General features: G+C 34.8%; 1 protein-coding gene across 1 annotated transcript; it reads right to left on the bottom strand.

Annotated features, from left to right (window-relative positions):
• Positions 1–12,761: 12,761 nt before the first annotated feature.
• On the bottom strand, positions 12,762–18,085 carry LOC131167990 (protein MODIFIER OF SNC1 11). Its single transcript, XM_058127112.1, has 6 exons — positions 17,469–18,085; positions 14,886–14,966; positions 14,605–14,733; positions 14,437–14,497; positions 14,271–14,331; positions 12,762–14,115 (listed from the first exon to the last, which is right to left on the bottom strand). Exons 1-5 carry the CDS (start codon positions 18,071–18,073, stop codon positions 14,293–14,295), a joined length of 915 nt encoding a protein of 304 aa, XP_057983095.1. The 5' UTR covers positions 18,074–18,085; the 3' UTR covers positions 12,762–14,115; positions 14,271–14,292.
• Positions 18,086–21,039: the final 2,954 nt, after the last annotated feature.

Raw genomic sequence — 21,039 nt, 5'->3', positions numbered from 1 at the left:
ACTGATCAAAAATCAGAAAATACCGTTGGGTTCCTATCATCGCCACCAACAATCCTAATAGAGCGAATTTATCGTAGGAGCAGTGTAGGCATATCTCTTGAGGTAAGGCCAATTTTCACTTTTACCTCAGTTTTTCTTAAATCTTAAGCCCAATTAACGAACGAAAATTATCAGGAGATTCTCTACAATCTATTCGGAGCGGGTTTTCAAATTAGAGCTCAGGGACCCCAATCCTAAATTGGGAAAAGTTTAATAATTTAGACTTTTATTAAGCTATTTAGAGTATTAAGAACCCATGGAGATTTTAGAGAAAGTTACTCTGTGGATTGTGATGAATAATATAATAAAATTTGAATTTCAGGGTTTCAGGGGTTTTAAACGCTGTGAGGCGTAGGCTGAGGTTTTATCAGACTTTTCAGGAATCAGGTAAGTGGATTAAGTTAAGTCAAAATTTTATTAAATATGAACTGATTAAATTGTTATATATTTATTTATTTATTTATTTTTACGTATTTAAGAATTTAAAGGTTATTTCAAAAACCAACCTTTCGAAATGAATTTTACAAACCTATGATATATGGTATGGTATTTTGAATAAAAACGAACGATGGAAAGTTTGGTTGTTTGTATGGTTATGTTTAAATGTTGAAATTGTGTGGCCGATGATTTATTATTTAACTGGATTTGAGACTGTTTGCGAAATACTATAACTGTTTGTGAAATACTGGAATTATTGTAAAAAATACTAGAACTTCTTGTGAAAAATGCAAAATTTTGAAATAAAGGCCAGTGGTCGGGTATTGTTTGATTAGCCAAGGGCCGAAATTATTATTTGACGGCCAAGGGCCGGGGTTTTATTTAAATGACTGTGAGCCAGCTTGTATTTGTGGTTGGGGGTCAAGTTTTTGGAATAATAGGAAATATATGTGAATTGATATTTTAAATAGTGATTGCTATTATCTAAATTGCATAATATGCTTTATGAATCCTAGGGATTAGTGTATTGTGAGCATGGTACCGTTGCTAGTTAGACCATGTGCACCCACACTATTCTGGATAGAAGTATAAGGGGTCCAGCAGACTACTTGCGTAAGGTTGAAGTAAGAGCGTCAGATCTGCAACTTTGCTGTGGATGTCTACAGATGTATTTGCAGAGGATGTTGTTTTTTTTTTTACTTTGTTTGGGTTGATCGCCTAAGCTTAGTCCAGCCTTCGGGCCACACAACTCGTGTCATAAAGGAAGTAAATGGCGTGTTTGTCACAGGGAGTGTCTTATATATTTATCTGTTAATTAATGTGAATACGAATAATTAATAAGATAATTTCAAGGGCTTGCTGAGAAAAGTGGTGCCCTAATAGCAGTAATGGTATTAGAGCGTAGGGAAGTTACTTGTATGGGCCGGTAATCTTCCCTATCCTCGACTAATTGTGTGCGTGAGTATAAAATAAGAATGATTTCACAAATGTGTTTATTTAGTTAGTGGACTGATATTTTTCTATACACTAAACAAATGCTAGCCACACACTAACATTAACTTAGTCTTTCCCTTATTGAGCTGTGCCTCACCCCTACTTTACAAGTTAACTTTTCAAGAAATCCCAGAGATCGGGTCTAACATGTTAGAGGAGCCGGTCTAGCAGTGTAAATTTATGTAGGTAGTGTGTATGGACAGAGAGTTTATTTTTGTGAAATTTTAGGGGTTGTAATTATGTGAAAATGGATATATTTATGTATAAAGATAGTTAGAACTTTAGTAATGTAATTTGAGGATTTTGTATTTTATTTCTGCTACGTATATTTGTATTATATTTGATGAATAAGGTATCAGGTACACAAACGTCACTAAAGTAGCACCTCGAGCCCACATGGCGGGTCGGGGTCGTTACATATTAAGTTAAAATTTTGTTTATTAAGTTATCAATTTTGACTTTATTTGATAACTAAAAATAAAAAATAAATCATGTAAATTTTTTTTTTTTACCTAATTTCAAATTTAAGGTCAAAATGATATTTTAAAACTTAAAAAATATTAAGAAAAAAAGAAATATGTGATGGAACTAGATTTTCATAATTACTTTTCAAAAAAAATAAGACAATTAAAGTATTCATAAATTAAGAAAAATTTATTTTACATATGATTATTATTGATTTCTACAATTACAATATTCATAAATTAAGAAAAAATTATTTTACATATGATTTTTATTGATTTCTAATTTTTTACTCTATTAATTTTTTTTTTCAAATTCAATGTAACATACATGATACAAGTTACAATTATAACAAAATATAATTTTTTTTTAAATAAAAATATAATGAAATGTTTAAGTGGCTAGTGGGTGGGTGTTGACTGATTGACTCTTCAAAAGATTCCTCTTAAGAAGTTCCTTCATCTTATGCTCACCCATATGCCCTGACCGCATATATTACTAAATAGTATCATCTAACTCAGAATTTATGGTTGTAGCTCCACCTACAGCTGTAGTGCCCAACAATGCATAGATATTTCTGTTAACTTCTATCATTTCATCACCATTAGAACGCCTTTACACACCTTCATAACTCCACTTTTAGACTTATAACTAACTCCGTTGCAATCCAAAGTGTCAAATGAAATTAAATTCTTCCGTAGATCCGGTATGTGCCTTACATCATGTAATGTTCTCACAATACCATCAAATATTTTAATTCTTACGTTTCCTATTCCAACAATTTTGCATAAACTATCATTTCCCATTATAACAGAACTAGAATTAACTAACATGTAGGTGCTGAACCATTCTTTATTTCATATGATAAAAACACGTCGAATCTAGGATCCAAGAGTCCGTAAGGCAATCTAACCCAAATGAAACAGAAAGCATATCACCATCATTGCTCTCCGAATTTCCTTCTTCAACCATATTCGCCAATTTTGAAGAACTCTCTTGATTTTCAGCATTCCCTATCTTCCTTTCCAGATACTCTGGTTTTATGTGCCACTTTTTCTCGCACCTAAAACACCGAATATCCTTCTTTTTCTTGGACTGCGATCAAGACTTTTTATAACTCGATCCGCTCTAAAATTTATTTGCCCCACGTTACTGGTTACCCTTTACCATAAGCCCTTCACCATGTAAAATTTCATCGCTACCCTTCTTTCTTTGATGAAAATCCAGCAGTGCGCTTGTTGCCTCTTCTAAATTCAAGGTCTCTTTGCCCCATGTTAGAGTCATAACTAGATTTTCATACGTGTGAGACGCAGATAGGAAATTCAATAGCATCAACGCCTTGTCTTGTTCATCAAACTTCACATCAACCCGCATCAAATCACTTACAATCTAATTGAATGCATTGATTTGTTGGTTCAAATATGAACCTTCCTCCATCTTAAACCAATACAACTTCTACTTAAGATACAATTTGTTCATTAGAGATTTAGACGTATACCAGCTTTCAAGTTTCTACCAAACAGTCGCAGGAGATTCCTCATCCACGACGTGATACAGTATGTCATCGGCCAGACAAAGTATGATAGTAGCCACAGCTTTCGCTTCCAATTCCTTCCAACTTGTTTCATCCATGCCTTCCGATTGACTTCCGTATAAATCCTTCACCATACCTTACTACACTAACAGATATTTAACCCTTCTCTGCCATAGTCCGAAGTTTCTCATTCCATCGAATTTAATAACATCAAAGTTTGCAGAAGAAATTTCAGAAGCCATTACAACAATGCTCCGATACCAATTTGTTGTGAAAATTTAATGAGTAGTGGAAACAAATGATCCTACAACGCAGCAATCAACAGTGAAATATACAGAATCACAATCACATAGATTTTAATGAAAGCAATAAAATAATGACACGAAGAATTTCGTGGTTCGGCAATGCCTGCATCCACGAGAGCAATCAACAATGAAACTTTACTATCTTATGTCCAAAGATAATAAGTTACATCATACAACATATATATATATAACTTTCTTAAAGGCTTTCCCTCCAAAACCAAACTTATCCAATGTCCCAATTCAAAATTTGAAAACCAATGCTGAGTAACCGAGGCAAATCGTCGATGGCTTTCAAACATACCATCAACGGTTTAATACCAAGAGCAAACGGTCGATGTAACAGGACAAAATCGTCGACTATTTCTTTGCATTGAACCAAACCGTTGACAATTTCCTCTTGAAAGTTAGCATTCCTGTTTTCTTCCATGTTTTTTTTTTTTCTTCTTTTTTTATTTGATTTACAATGGGAAGTATTTGACTATGAATTTACCTGCTACCTGCAGGACAGCTAGCACAACAAACCCTGTCACCGGTATATGCTTAAATACGAATTTAATCCAGCGAGGACCTAAATTTATGGCTCACCCCAAATTTTGCTATTATTGCTTGGCTTGTTTTGCTTTCAAATGCCCCCCCACCGTCCCTGGGGGGAATAATTGTATAACTGAATCTCTCCACATCCCACCTTTGGATGTAGAGCTTCTTTTTCATATATCTATCAATTTTGGGTAGCCTCGACCCAGCTTATGTTTGCATTGTGTGATTTTTCATAATAAATAACAAATATTGTGTTGAGTAGTTGTGATTCATATTTAAAGGATTGTCTACTTAAAATTTGTAAATAAGTAAAGCAAAGGCTCTATTGACACAGTCGCATGACTAAATCATTTATTATGTTCTCGTTTATTTTTTCTTTTGTCTTGCTCTATATGTATGCATAATCGAATGGTGTTATTCCACAAGATGCTAAAAGAATCCATGGTTGGAGCAACAAGGCATCATGATGAATAACTAAAATGGTGCATTGCATTAGAATTAATTTCATAATCAGCATATAACCTTCTATAGGCTCCTGACTAATCGTGTTCCAAATCTTGCTTAGCTCCACCCATGTTGGATTGTAATGTTTAAGCTAAATCACTTATTTCCCCAACATTGTGTTTTGCATGGGATGTTGACACCGCCTGACTTTTTATATGAACATGATTTGCCTGATGAGCATGTTTATGAATGGGGAGGTTAGTCTTTATTCTCTTTGCAACTCATTTTGGTAGGTTGCTAAATTTTGTATTCGGTCATAGCACCATCGAGTTTGAGTTAGTGTGGGCTTTATAAGCATATTTTATGAGTAGAATTTCACACAATTACAAGGAGAAAGTATATAGAACCGCCCTAAATGGTGTTAAAGCATGTTCGTAATCAATAGACATGTTAAATGGATGGATATGAGTTAAGGTAAGTCTTGCTAAAATGGGTTAGGTCATTAATGATTTGTTTATATACAATATTTATGATCCTACTCGTTTGAATATGGGTCAATCTATTTACCCATGCTATTTTAAAGTATGCAAAGTCAATTTTTGGATAATGGGTGAAATTTATAGCCTGGAGCATTATCATCTCCAAATTAATGTGTCATCCTTGAGGGTTATTTGTTGCTTGGTTAAAATAATTGAATTTATGGTATTAATTACATGATTATATAATTTAATTTTTTGACAGTCCTTTTTTATGTTTTCTTCATATGTTCGGTTTTGGATTGGGGACTTTTTGGGTTCATTCTCTTGGAAGTGTTTGTTCATCTGACCAAACCTATTATTCTAAGTCCTTTGATCTCAAGAAAATAGTGTGGTACTCCTTTTAAGATTGGAGCTTTCATATGGACTTTCGCTCTTTCTCCTGTAATTTTTTTTTTTTTTTCTTGTATTAATGAAGTTTTTGTTATCTAAAAAAATTAGGAAATTTTCTTCTCACTTTATTTTTGTGGTCGTCCTAAATACACAATTTAACCCTAAATTATCATTCATCTTCTAAAGCAAGCAACTACTAAATAATAAATGCACTCCATCACATATCAACTAAGTGGACTAATACCAAGAATAAATATCTTTGTGCTGGTAGTTGTGAAGGTTGCAATGGATGGTTTATTTCTCGAGATCTTCAGGTGTTTTGTTTGTTTTCCACTTATAGTTGTATAGTTCTTATTTATTTGTCTAGTTATTGATCATTCGTTTATTGGTTTTAAATAAGTTGGTTAAGTCAGTTTTAGATTCTTGAGGTTTGATTTTGTAATCCCCAAATCTCAAGGTTGGAATTACGGTATTCCTCTATCATATGTGAGGAGTTTTTAATAAACTTGGGACGGGACCACTATGTGTGAGGCTACTGGCTCTTTAAAAAAAATAAAAAATCTTCGCTTCCATTTGGGCATAGATTATATTTGGGCATTGACCAAAATATCCAAGTAGAACTTTCACATATGTGGTCCACCCTCCAATATAAGGGAGACCAAAGAAACCTCTCCCTCCTTACATGTAGAGGAGTTCACCATAGTGGCAATCTTACAATAAGTATTATGTTTATACCTTGAGAGGTATTTTGTGATTGTCTAAACCATCATCATTTATATAACTTTTTTCAATTTTTAGTAAATCAAAATCCAATGAATCTCTAGAGGGTATTTTTCACATCAATATGTTTTAATTGAGAATGAAAAGTATGGTTTTTACTAAAATGAGTAGAACTTTGACTATCATAATACAACACGTATCTTCTAAAAGAGCTTGAGTATTTGTATAAATATTTTCATCCACAACACTCTCTTTCAAGTTATGGTAGCTACAATTAACACTACTTTAGTTGTAGAGTGAGCAACATCTATGTATTTTTTTTTTTAAATTTGATTGCTAGGCCATAGCTCCTCCCGTGCAAGCAATCAAATACCTTAGTGTAGACTTCTAGTATCAACATCTCCAATCATGTTTATATCTATGAAACTAATCAGTGCAAATTTTTCATTCTTAAGAAAACACATATCAAGGGGGTACCTATATTTGAGAATCTATTTAATAGCATTTTGGTGCTATCTACCATTGGAGAGAAATCTACTAATATAAGTAACAACATAAGTTACATTTGACCTCATGCAAATCGTTGCATTTATCAATGTTGTTTGGAACTCATCTTGATGTGATTAGGAAGAGGATAGCCATGTCTTTATTGAATCTTTCATACATTTCCTTAATGTACTTTTTCATGTGATGACCACAATTTCTTGACTTTCTTGTCATAGGTGATTGTCATGCCAAGGATTTTCATTTTTGGTCCCAAGTCTTTCCTTCTTCAATCTATCAATCTTATACATATCATATCATGGTCAATGATTAGCATATAATCAACATAAAGTAATAAAATAACAAAATCATAATTAGAAAATATTTTAATAAAAACACAATGGTTAGAAGTACTTTTTCTAGGACCATGCTGCTCTATGACTCATTTATTGGCCCGGTGCTTGTTTCGAGCCATACAAACTATTCTTTGACCTTGAACTAGATTTTTCATTACTTTTTACTTGAAAATCCTATAATTGCTCTATGAAGATTTATTCTTCCAAGTCACCATGGAAAAAAGTGGTTTTCACATCCACTTGATCCATCTTCAAATCCATACTACCTACTAAACCAAATACCACTATAATAGATAACATCTTCATAATTGGAGAAAAAAATATTATCAGAATCTATTCCTAACATCTTCTTTACAATTTGGGAAAAAAATTATTATCAGAATCAATTCCTTGTTTCTTGATGAAGCCTTTTACAACAAACCTTGTATTGCACCTATGTGGTGAAGTATTTTCTCTTGTCAATCCATATATTCATTTATTTCAAAGCTTCCCATGCGCTTACGCAAGTTTACCAACCCAAATTTAAAGTTTTATGTAAATATTTCAACTCTTCCACATAGCTATCAATCACTCTTCTTTGTGCTTTTGTAATAGTACTGTGGTCTCCCTCGATCATCAATGAGCAATGCGAAGAATGCCTGCTTGAGGATTTGGTCGTCTTTCCATGGTCTCCTCAATAGTATATTAATGAAAATGGTGGCACAATGTATTCTATAATTGGTTATTCATTAGGATTAATTATCACTAGCTATAGGTGGATCTACACCACTTGAATCACCCTGATCATCCTTATCATCATGTGCATCATCCCCAATCTAATATAAACTTAGGACATGGATAAAAATCAACCAAGCCATCATTGTAAATCCTTGCCTTTTCCTACAAATTTTTCTATGTCCTCAATAGTCTATTTTCAACAATCAAAATTGTCTTCTCCATATCCCAGAAAGATACACATGGCTTTACTTTTGCATCAAACTTTTGTTAGAACCGGAGGAATCCATGGGTGGACTTGATACACATGGATGAACACTAACTTGATCCAAAAGCTTAAGCCTATTGGATTTTGGATCCAACCATGCATATAAGCACCCATCATCCACTCTAATTTTCCAATGTGGGAAAAGCTCGCAAGTGGAATTCTCAACAATCTCCCCCTCACTTGTGAATTCCAACTGCTCTCTTTTGAACGGAAATCGTCTCCTTTTTGCGAGTAAGCCCAATTCTCCAACAGTTGCTTAAGTGGGTCTTACCACTGGCGCCTTACGTGCGTCGAATTGCATTCCACATGCCTCTGAACCAATCCTACCTCTCACATCTTGACCCTATTCGGATCCATCCACGGCTTAGATGATCTTTATAGGCCTCAGCCACACACTTGGTCTTCCAACTGTTAGCACGTCAAGAGAATTAACTTCATTTCTCGACTTTTTACGATGCGTTCACCCAGAGTTATGATCCGTTGGTACTGATACCACTTGTTAGGATCAGAGGAGCCCATAGGTAAGCTTGATACACATGGGTGAATACCAACTTGGCCAAAAAGTTAAAGCCTATTGGATCTTGGGTCCAACCATGTATATAAGCACTTATCATCCACTCTGATTTTTCAATGCGGGACAAACTCATAAGTGAAATTCTCAACAACTTTAACCACTTTTCCTTAAGAATATGTATAAAATCTTTGCAACCAAACACTTTCAAATATCTACATGAAACATCTTTCCCAACCCAAACTATTTCTGGTATGTCACACTATAAAGGAATGCATGTTGAGAGATTTTATCAAATAAATTGTTGTTCTCAATGCCTCACCCCCAAAAAGGGTCATATCAACTTAGCATGGGATAACATGCATATCACTTTCTCTTTGAAAATCCTATTCATCCTTTCTTCCAAAACATTCAACTACGGAATTTTTTTAGGAGCTTTATAATGCCAAATGCCCTAAGCTATGTAGTACACATCAAATGGCCTTAAATATTCACAACCATTACTTTATCAACTACATTTAAGTTCTTTGCATCTTTTATTTTAATACTAGCTTGAAATTGCTTAAACGCATCCAACACTTGATCTTTGGTCTTTAAGGTTTACACCCATAATTTCTTGGAATGATTGTCAATAAAAGTAAGAAAGTAAAATGCACAACCAAATGTTCTGGTTTGTGTATGACCACACACATCTAAATGCATCAAAACTAAAGCATTAGACTTTCTAGATGGAAAAGTACTTTCAAAAGATACTTTTCTCATATACATGCTTCTAGTGAAGTTGATGTTAAGACTACATTTCTTAAGCCTTTACGTATATAAAAATTTTTCTCTTTATTTGAACTTCAATATCAAATTGTTCAATTGGACTATGAATTGTTTGATCAAAAAATGACTATCGACAAAGACTGCTTTTTTATATTTCTTATTTTTGTAGTTTTTTAAAAAATTTTGAAAACCATAAACAATGAAAACATCTATAAAGAAACCCTATAGAGCAACCTAGAAAATTTCTAGGACTTCTTTACGCGGTAAATGTTTTTTTTTATTCTTCTCATAAAAGGCTAATAATAATAATAATCATCATCATCATCATCATCTAATGATGAAAATTAAAGCATCAAAATTATTTTATTTTTTTGTATTTTTCATTTTTTGAGGATGGTAATAATAATAACAATAACAATAATAACACACTCAAATCACAAGAAAATTCATTGAATATAAATTAGGTTGTGAAAATGTTCATGTGGTGAGTTTACAATTCACTTTTGACGAACTAGTTAAACTTGTATACTTCAATTAGTGTCGTACAACCCTTCACACTATGTGAAGTTTTGAGCCCATGGCAACTAATGTTAAAAGATGATTAATTGCTCCATGATATGTTGCCTTATGATTGTAGGATTGTGTGACTCATTAGTTAAAGGACCATGCCACACAGAAATATAGACTTCACTAGTTTTTTGTTTTTTATAAAATAATGCTTCTAAACTTGTAATTATCACAATTAAATTACGCTGCACTTTGTCTAATAAGAGTCGAGCATTAAAAAATGAATAAATGTAATTCATATTATCAACAAGAAGGCAACATGTGTTTAGCAAGTGAGACAAGTAAGCTAAATGCATTCACCATAGCTAGTTAATTCTACCCAAAAAAAATAGACATTCAGCCTCTCCTAAGTAGATTTCATTGCAATTCTTACTGCTATATAAGGAGACATCAATATGACCAAAGAGTCACATCCCTGTCTTTCTTTCAAGCATTACTTGGCCCAGAGAAACCCTACCAGTTTATATGACAATTTCCCACTCAACATTTACAAGATAAGTTGTTATGAGCAAGCGCAAGGCCTTGAACAAACTTGACTCGTGACACCAAGGGAAATGAAGTTTCTAACAATAAAATTAATATACCATATTTAGCTCTATGGGTCCTAAATAAATCGTTCCATTGTGTTTAGTAACATGAATTTTGAACTTTTTATGAATTTAGAAAAAACATAATACAATTTTGTATTACATTTGATTCAAATTCAAAGAAATTTATATGTAAAGTTCAAATTTTAGACTCCATAACACATATTAAAAGCATTTTTTTTAATTGCTTGCGCTAATCAACACTTTATTTCATTCTTACATCGATTTCTTTCCTATTTTATAATTTTTGGGAGAGAGAGAGATGTACAATTTCTAATTTACGAATTCCATAATATTACTTGAAAACTATATGAATCCAAAAAATAAAAAAGAACAATTTGTTTTATTGTTTTCAATAGTATTTCAATCAAAAGGACACTTCCAATCCAAATTTTTATTTTTATTTTTTTAATATTGAGTGTCACATGCTCGTAACATCACAAGCTCACACGGCAAACTAGGATGGGTGAAGCAAAATAAGCCCCACCAACTTGATCCAACCTTATCCTACCCACATGGCCGCATGACCAATAGTATTAAATTTGAAGGTAAGACACATACATGATGCCCTTTCCAAACGTCTAATTCCAAGTATGAAGGTAAGATAACATACATCATGCTCTTCCCAAATCCTAATAACTTAAGAACTATGTGCACTAAGATTGACATAGGGGTTAACATTGACTCAATGATATGGTTATTACGTTCGAACTCAAGATTGATTGTTTGTATTAAGGATAAGTTTCAAAAAAGAAGAGAGACACGAAAATGAGAAAACTTTTTTACAATAACATGAAAACAAGGGAAAAAAAATTTTATTATATTTTCTCTCGATATCAAATACAATAAAAATAAAAAATAAATATAACTAAAATTAATCAAAAAATAAATTATTAATGATGCATAAAAATTTAAAAAATTATTTATTGATTTACAATTTCTTTTCTCTCTCTTCTTTTTCCACAATGTAAATTCCTTTACATTTTCATTTTCTGTCCCTTATATTCTCAAAATTTCAAACCAAACCCAAAGATGACTTTCATCTTTTTTTTTTTTTTTGGGCTAAAAAGGAGGGGCAAGGCGACCAATATATCAAAACCCCCCTAGCTGTTACCCCAGGTGCTTCCCCACGCCCCCTGAAATGTCCAAATTGAACCATAACTACTCAGATCATCACAACCCCACTAAAGCTCTAGTAATCCAAAACCCCTCCACATGTTCCAAAGCCGCGCACTACTCTCACAAAGGGTCTCAACTTTCGTTTGGCTTGAACCCCAAACCTTAGAGACACAAAAGATCAACCTACACCAATTAGGCTACCATCACACAAAACGTTTCATAGATACACATACACTACCCTAGGTTTACCCAACTGCCCATCTACCCCTTTTGACTCCTACAGCTTCAATCGCCCAAATGCCAAGTCAACCCATAGTCATAACACTTGAAACTTTTAGATCATGTTAATATAGATTTCAAGTTTTAGATTTGAATATGAACAATTTTCTATACTCACTTACCTTCGATAGTTCCTAAGCATCTTCAGATAAAAAGTAATAAAATTAAAATCAGGACAAAATGAAATTTTTATAAATTCAGATTTCAGGCTCAAGACCGGAGAGTCAAAATTACTACACCTAAAGATGCCTATCCAATCTTTTACGCTACCCAGCTCAAAGAACCTAAACTCCGCAACAAAAACATAAAGAGCTAATCCATAGCATGAATGGTGAGATACAAAGTTATATCAGCTCAGTTTTAGCTTGCAAATATCAGCAATCATAAACCAAATCAAGAGTGACATGCAAAAATTCAGCAAGGTTTGAGTGTATCTGTGAGGAAGAACATAACCTAAACAAGTCTGGCATTTCTCATGACATAATTATAAGTGCACCGGTACTGTTAAAAGTTCAAGAACGCTAACATGAGGAACCTAGCATCCAAATGTATTGTTTCTCCATACATGGCACCTGTTCGAAAATATGATGGTTTTCTTTCGTTCTTTGGTGTTTGGGGAGAGGGAACGGTTGGGGGCACTAAGGACTTACTAACGACCCCCTTGCAGTCAAGTAAACAGTCTCTTTAACCCCCCATAAGTCCAAGTGAAAAAGCAAAGCACTTAGCAGGGGGGATGTGTGGTTTCAATTTCAATCATAATAGGAAAAATACACCAAATAAAAATCTTTTTCAAGAAAACTAAACATGTCCATGTATCAAAGAATATCATCCATTTCCAATATCCTACAATACTTCAGCAATTCACCTGGTGAGGCTTCAAGTAACTAACCACCACCTACAAAGCATTAATCCACCTCAAATTACCTACTTAAAAGCCAGAAATTCTTTCTCAAATTACACGCTGGGAAAAAACAAAGTTTCGGAGGAACCTTACCAACCATTGATCTTCGTAATTACTTATCCATTAACTTCTTAGAAACTAACAACATTAACTCCCAATGATCTACTCTGAGATGTTCGGCATGACTAAGGGTGAAACAGTAGCGAGGAAAACTCATCAGTATTTTTCAACCAACAAAACATTTCACAAGTAATTTGGCATTCAGAGAAGAAAGCTAAATTTAACATGCATGAAGTTAACACCATCTGATCCACGACTGACCACAGCAAAACATGTTGGAAAGCCATATTTAGAACAAAATTTAATGAGCCCAGCTTTAAATTACAAACTCCACTAAATTCAGAATGACATGCAGATGATACCAAATATGTTTCCTGATCAAAAACTTGCACTTGAAATATGCAAGCCTAAGAAATCTCATGACCAACCCTCCTAAAATCTCCCAAATAATATCAAAAATCAGAACAAGACAAAACTGCTCAATAGGTAGGTTCCTAACTTCTAAGGCTAATGGTAATCCATCCATTAACAACGGTGCAGCACCTTTAATAAGTATACTGCAAGCCTGAAATGAATTATACCAATGGAAAGGCCAAACAAAGAGTCCAGCCCACCTTAATGATGTCCATTCTTACAGGCCCACCCACCAGTCAATCAACTCCAGATTTGCAGACTCATTTTAAACAAACCAATACAGTAAATTTTGGACAAAAACAAGTCTTGGATCAGATGATGTCAAACTTGCATATTCACCTTTCTACTGCTGTTTCACACTAGATAATTGTATGAGATTGCATTAAAAATCTGCCCAACAGCCAATTAGAAGAATAAATTGGCGGTAAGTTCATAAACGAGAAGTAATTCCTCCTACGGTAATGACCCTAAAAACACAACACATTTTCCTCAACTGTAATTTCATAATTTCTGATACTCCTAGTAGGTTTTCAGTTAAATTAACACGAGAGAGGTTGTTGTTGATTACCCTAGGCCTCACCAGGTAAATTAAATATTATAACCGAATCTAAAATAAGAGAATACATTCATCATGCTGCCAAAAATCTTGTTAGTGCCACAGAGGAAGGTATCTAAAAACAGAAGCCTGCTGCATTGGGACATGTTGGAAGCCACTGGAGGGGGATCACAAATGTTAGTATGCTAGACCTGCCAAAAACAAGACAAAGATAATTGACCACTGCTTAAAACACACACACACACACAAAAATGATTTAAGATATTTAAATGCAGAAGGCACAAATGACACTATTATGGTTGCTATGTCAATTACTAATGCAAAATGCATCTAGAAACAAACATACTGTTATGAAAAGCTGTTGGTGTTCAAACTCCTCCACTGGCCTTGCCCACAATAGCAGTCTCCTGATTTGAATCAGCAGAAAATTCAGTACTACAAATGGTAGCATCAACGAATTTCAGTTCATACTTCAATGGTTTTGCTAGGTTATCCAGTAAAAAGGGGCCTACCGCTTCAATATTTCCCTTGCCATTCACTTCTGAAAGGGAACTAGATGGGGGGTCTGAAAATCTGGAATAAAAGAGCAAGAAAATGTACCACATTAAAATTCAGTTAAGGGACTTAATGCAACATAAAATATTACATGTTAATAAGGGGGAGGGGCACAGGTTGCTGACCTGATTGCCCTCGCTTTCCGTTTATCTTCTTCCATAGAATCTGTCTTTGAAGCTGGAGCAAATCTGGCAAGCCGAGCTTTCTTCTTTGCCTCCTCATCAGCAGGCGTAGACTGTACAGGAAGCCCAAACCTGAGAAATAATATAAGAATTAATAATAATTTTCAAAATGAAAAGAATTACCCATAAATTTTAGCAAATTCAACTCATGAAATAAGAAATTTTAGCAAATTCAACTCATGAAATTATTTCATCAATGGATATAACATGGCAAAGAAAGAAACCTCTCTGCTCTAGCCTTTCTCTTCTGCTCCTCTGATTTCTTCAACCCGTCTGATCCATGCACGGTGGAACCAGTGCCAAATCTGCAACCAAAACAGGAAATTAAGTCAAATCATACACACTTAAAAGTCATAACAAACTAAAATTTCATTGATCAGCGAATTTATGATATTGCCAAGAAAAAGCACAAAAATTTAGTGAGGCATACTCAGAAATCCTTCTTGAGATCCAGGAAGAAAAAAAACAGTTGTCAGTATTCAGAATGCCCAGGGCCATACTTATTCAAACCCTCACAAAATAAAGCAAAGACCCAGTTTATATGTATTAGTTTCACCATTTCACATTCCATCCTAGCTACAAATTCATCTAGTCATGGAAGAGAACTCAAAAGAATGTATCATGCATTATTCAGGCTCGTTTGCAGTTAAAAAAAAATTGGGGATAGGGATATATAAAGTTCCAAAAAAAAATCAAAAAAATGATTAAACAAGGAATAACATCACAATATCTCATCAATAAAACAGCCAATCATGACAGAAATCCAAAAAACAGGTCTCCTTAGACTTAGTTTGAATCCTCCCCCCCCCCCCCTTCCCCCGGTGGGTGGCTTTTTAAAACAACCTTTTAGAAAGGGACTGATATAAAGGAACTTACTGATATTGTTTTAAAATTGTTTGACCCCCTATGGAAAAGGGACTGTTTAAAGAAAAGTTAGCTCTAAGTGGTTGGCAAAAAAGTTTTAAGGTATCTAAAAGCACTTAAAATGACCAAAATGGACATCTCATTTTAAATGCTTCCAATCTGTAACCTTTAAAAGCCTGCTTCAAATCTGTAACTTTTAAAAGTCCCCCCCCCCCCCCTCCCCCAAAAAAACAAAACTGAAAGTTGGCTTTTAAAAGTTAGAAAAGTTGGTTACCAAACACGTTAGATCAAGCTTTTTCTTTTAAGAAGGAGAAGTGGAGGCAGGGCGGAAGCTCAAAATATGAAGATAGATTACACACAGAAATTGGATTATAAACAGCCTCTACAGCGTAGTAGAGCCTGTGAAAATGGAATTTGACATGGACCCATGGTTAATCTGTTCAAAAGACATGTTTGCATGGATTTAAAAAAAAATGATCTTTTTAACCTCCATAAATAACAATATATTAAATATATTACGAGTTTTACACTTTAATCTAGTGTTTTCTACTTCATGAAAACCTAACACATAATAAACACTAATATAAGTACATGGAGTTGATTCTCACAAAGGAACAACCAAACAAGTCACATTCATGGGGAAAAAAACATCTGCAATAGATATACTCTGAACTAAAAATAATCTAATTCATGAAAATCTTTAATACATAATAACCATTGATATAAGTACCTAGAGATGATTCTCACAGAGGAACAAATCATGTACATGACTACAAGGGGAAAAGAAGATGATCTGCAAGAGATATTACTTTGAACTAAAAATGATCTAATTCAAGAAAATCTTGAATTTATTATTAAAAACCTGAAAATTACTAGTTATAGAAAGCCTGACACACTATTGTGCACTAGCTACCATAAAGTGTTAAACCAGCCTATTATTTTAGTACCTCTTTGCTTTGGACAAATAGTCCAACACAAGTGATTGAACCTATATATCCCCTGTATTCTCCCTAATCGTGGAGGATATGCTTCTATTGATGTTTAAAGAATATATCTAGCTGAAATTTTTATGCATGTACTGTTGCAGCCCTTGTCTGACACAACCACCTGTTAACTAGCACACCAAAAAAAAAAAAAACCAAAACAAAACAAACCAAAAACAAAATGGGGATGCTTCTACAAGTATATAGACTTCTCAGGAAGGAAAAACATTTTCTCAGTTTGGAAATCAACATATATGATCTCAATATCTTAGATGAAGCAAAGGTAACAACATAATTTCATTGCCCAAAGCTCCAGTTAGAATGTGAAAGCTCTAATCTAGCACAATATTCGCAGAACTGCAATATAATGCAACTAACTTAAACATTAATGTCACGTTTGTCACAGGCCTGTAAAAATACAACGCCTGAGTTCACCCGTTCAAGCGTTATGCCTGATGCATGACGCACACACAAATCAATAATGAAATTTAAGCCAATTCATGTTTGTCACAGGCCATCCTGACTTCAGATATTCAAGAAGCAGTAATTCTGTTGCATGCACTAACACACACAAGAGAAGAGGAAAGCAATAAGATAATGAGCTTTAAGCCAAAGCACCATTCAGATTTTGTTTTGAGCTCTTTCTCAAGGATTGATATTTAACGAAGCAAAGTATTAATTCAGACTCCGCAAAGGAGACATCACGGTGACTACTTCAAAGCATCCCCGCTGCTCACACACATAGCACGTTCTCAGCCACTGGTGCCGCAACTCAAAAGTAAAAAGAGTGCAGTTATAGACACAATTTGAGCATGGTCTAGAGTAAGAATACAGAGAAAAAATTTTACAAGCATTTTAAATCAGCATAAAATCCCAACCCCGACAAATCCACACAAAACCCTAAAATGAATAACATCAACTGAAATCAAGTTGTAAACTAGGGAAGAACGCATCTAATACCTTTCGGCTCGAGAGGAACGCTTTTCTTCTTCTGACAGCTGCACAGTCATCCCAAACCTCTCTGCTCTACGAATCTTTTTCTGCATATCGGACACAGGAGCGCTAGAATTACCCGCTGCGGGCGAACTCACCGGAGCTTCGGCGCTCGCAGAATCCCCACTCTTCGATTCCTCTCCATCCTTCGGAGACCAGCCGATACCGGCAGTTTCAGCCGACGAAGGTTTCAGTGAAGATGAAACACGAGGGGCAGCGGCGGCGGCCTGAGGTGGCTGGTGGACGCGACCGGCAAGAGAGGGGTCGGCGCTGTTGGGTTCAGGTGCGTCTAGGGTTTTCCTAGGGTTTGCTTCAATGGCGTTAAGGTTCTGAGTCTCCGTCGCCATTGAAGGAGGCTCTGGGGCGGAGTAAGGGAGGGCGGGGGCGGTCCGGAGCTGCGATCTCGAGACGACGTCGGAGCGGAGGAGAGCTTTCGAACGGCGGGTGTCTGACTCTCCCTGCGCTGGTCCGAGATTCTGTGATGAGTGGATGCCTAACGATGAGTAAAGTGTGATCGTGGGGGCAGTGGGGGAGTGGAAAGGTTTGGAGGAAAGTGTGGCCCACATGCTCATTGAGCCCACTAGGTCGATGGGCATTTCCCTTAGGATTTTTTCTCATTTATCATTATTTTAAAATAATATATTAAATAATATCCTATTTGGGAAAAAGCAGCAAGATTTGTCAAGAATAGGGTTTCGATAGTGACACGTGGCATTGTATTCCTACAAATGTCATTGGACGAAACAACGAGATTTACTTCTAAAATAATCTGTGAGCTGACGCGTGACAAATCTCGCTAAATCAAGCAGCGAGATTTGCTTCGACGCTTCAACAGCCATTTCTCCTTCACTTTTGTGCGCGAATAGAGAACAGAGGCCACGCAAATAGAGAGACAGAGAGGGTTGTAGGTGACCATTGCTGAGGGCAGAGGGCAAATTGCAGAAGTCGAACATGTGTCAAGTGACCGTTGCTTGCCGAACGGTCGTCGTGAATGTTGAGGAGTACCTACATAAATGGAGGAGATGGGATAAGTTAAAATATATACCGTTTGCTTATTTATTTTCAAATTGAAATTCATATTTTTTATTGAAGATTTTATTAGTTTAATTGATCAAATTGTTAGTGTGCCTTATAAATTACTACGTAGCTCCTTCAATTTGCTGATTGAAGGCTTCGTTTGGAAACACTCAAAAATTACAAGTTAGGGTTTTTCCTAGTTCATTTCATTTGTTATGTGTTATGTAAAATTTAATTTTTAGTATGATGTAATGTAGTTTTGATATTGTAATTTTGGTAATTCTATATGCTGCAAAGTTAATTTGTTATAAATATCAATACAAGAAATTTTTAACAAAATTTTGGGAGTACGGAATTAATTATTCACTAAAAAATAAACAAAATTTATGAAATTTGTTGACCTCATAGGTCAGACCTGATTTTAATAATGACAAATACTCGAGTATTTGATAGCTATCTAGTTTATATGCAGGTATATAATTAAAAAATCAAATTGATGGCACATGAAGTAGAGTTTGAAGACCCTGAAGACTATATTATGTTGTATTTCAATTCATTTCTCATTTGGGTCTGAAATAATTTAAGTTTAAGGGTCTGTAATAATTAATGTTTTACCTGCATGGTAGGATAGATAAGCTCAAAAAGACCTAAACTGACCTTAGGTCCCCCATGCATGCATAAATGAGTGTCCTATTAAAATTAAGTTAATCATCATATGAATATGGACAGCATTTTAAAGAGAAAATGACCAAAAATGCCGAAATTGGCATGTTCGATCGACCAAACTCAGTTATACTGAGATCTTCGGTCGATTGAACCCCACTAGGTCAACAAGTTGACCGCTCAGTCGACTGACCAGAAACATATGGGCTACATCCTAGTCAACCAAACCCTCGCGTGAGAATTTCCAACTGCCCGGTCGACCGAACCTTCTAGCTCAAATTGACCCGATTGATCAAACCGCGTGGATTTGGAAAATCGCCTTTGAACCCCTTAAGTATGGTTCACCATCTTCCTAACACAAAATTCTCCCAATCGACCAAACCCAGCCACTCAGTCAACCGAACCTTAAGTTCGGTCGACTGGTGCTCTCGGGTTGGCGAGAATTACCGAGGTTAAAACACGGTTAAATTTTATTAACCTCATTTAGACTTTTTCTAAAATGACTAATATGTCCTGAACGGTTATAATTTTGGGGAATTCTATATACACCCCCTCATTTACAAAAATTAGTTAATGATTGGCAAACTCAATTAGCAAAAATCCTCTGAAACTCAAAAATTCCTACTCCTATTTTTAAGCATCCTACACTCATTCTTACTCGCTCTTATTGCTAAAATCATTTTGTAAGTGTGCTTGAGTATTCTTCTCATTAGACTCAAGCTCTTTCTTATTCTTGTTAATTGAGATTATTTTATTAGAGAGCAAAACTTCAAGTTTTCCTAAGAGACTTTATTAATAAGTCTTCCTTATGAATACTTCATTGAGCTTTTGGGTTTTGCATTGTCATTGCAATACTCAAGGAGTTCACATTGTGTTTTGATTGCTAAAATTATTTTACAAATCATTTTCAAAATATCTCTTGTGCTTATCTTTGAAGAATACATTTTGAGATATTTGCTCGAGTGTTGAAAATCTTTGTTGCTATACTTTTTGATAGATATTATCATCTTGACGCAAAGATTAAATAATTTTTTACAAATCATTTTTGAATATCTCTTGTGGTTTATTTTGAGAAAAAATATTTGTTGAGATATTTGAAGTATGCTTGTGATCTTTGTTGCTACATTGTGATTGAGAATATTATTTTGACACAAAGATCCTATCACTTATACTCTCACGTACTGATTGCAATATTTGCATTAATTTTTGAAAGTAGACACTAACACTACACTGAGCTTATCTTGTCATATCATTCGGTAGTGTATTGATTACATTGGTACATAATATGCTTAGTTGAGAAGCATGTTGATTGTACGCAAATTTTATTGAGAAATTTGTTGTATTCCAGGCGTGGCCTGAGGAGGTGGTAATCCAACTCGGTAAGGATTGTTTGTAAAGGTTAAGGTCAGCTCTGTGCTAATTAACCTGGTTATTTATGTAACGACCTACCTATTTTCTTAAAAAAAAATTAAACACAATAAACCTGATAAAACATAATCCACCTGAACCCAAGGTTACTAGAGATATACCTAAAATACAACACGGATACCTAAGCAATAGGAAACGTAAAATCATATGCATATCAAATTATCCAACCAACACAATACCAGAGTTTTACCACAATTGTCATATACATACCAACATCCCAAAATATCCAAAAAGTGGCCTAGGGTCACCACCTAAAAATCTGTAAGACCCTGGCAAAATGACTTACCCTTCAGACAGGGTAGAACAGTCGAACTCTAATGCTGCGGAGCTCTATCCACTCTTCTATCTAAGACTCCTGAAATGTTTATATAGTTGAGGTGAGATACATCTTAGTAAGGGAAATAAACTAACATTAGTGTGTGACAACATG

The sequence above is a fragment of the Malania oleifera genome, chromosome 11 (genome assembly GCF_029873635.1).
Source record: "Malania oleifera isolate guangnan ecotype guangnan chromosome 11, ASM2987363v1, whole genome shotgun sequence".
In the NCBI taxonomy this organism is placed as follows: Eukaryota; Viridiplantae; Streptophyta; class Magnoliopsida; order Santalales; family Ximeniaceae; genus Malania; species Malania oleifera.
The sequence above is the reverse complement of the archived record's forward strand: the minus strand, read 5'-3'. Positions and strand labels throughout refer to the sequence as shown.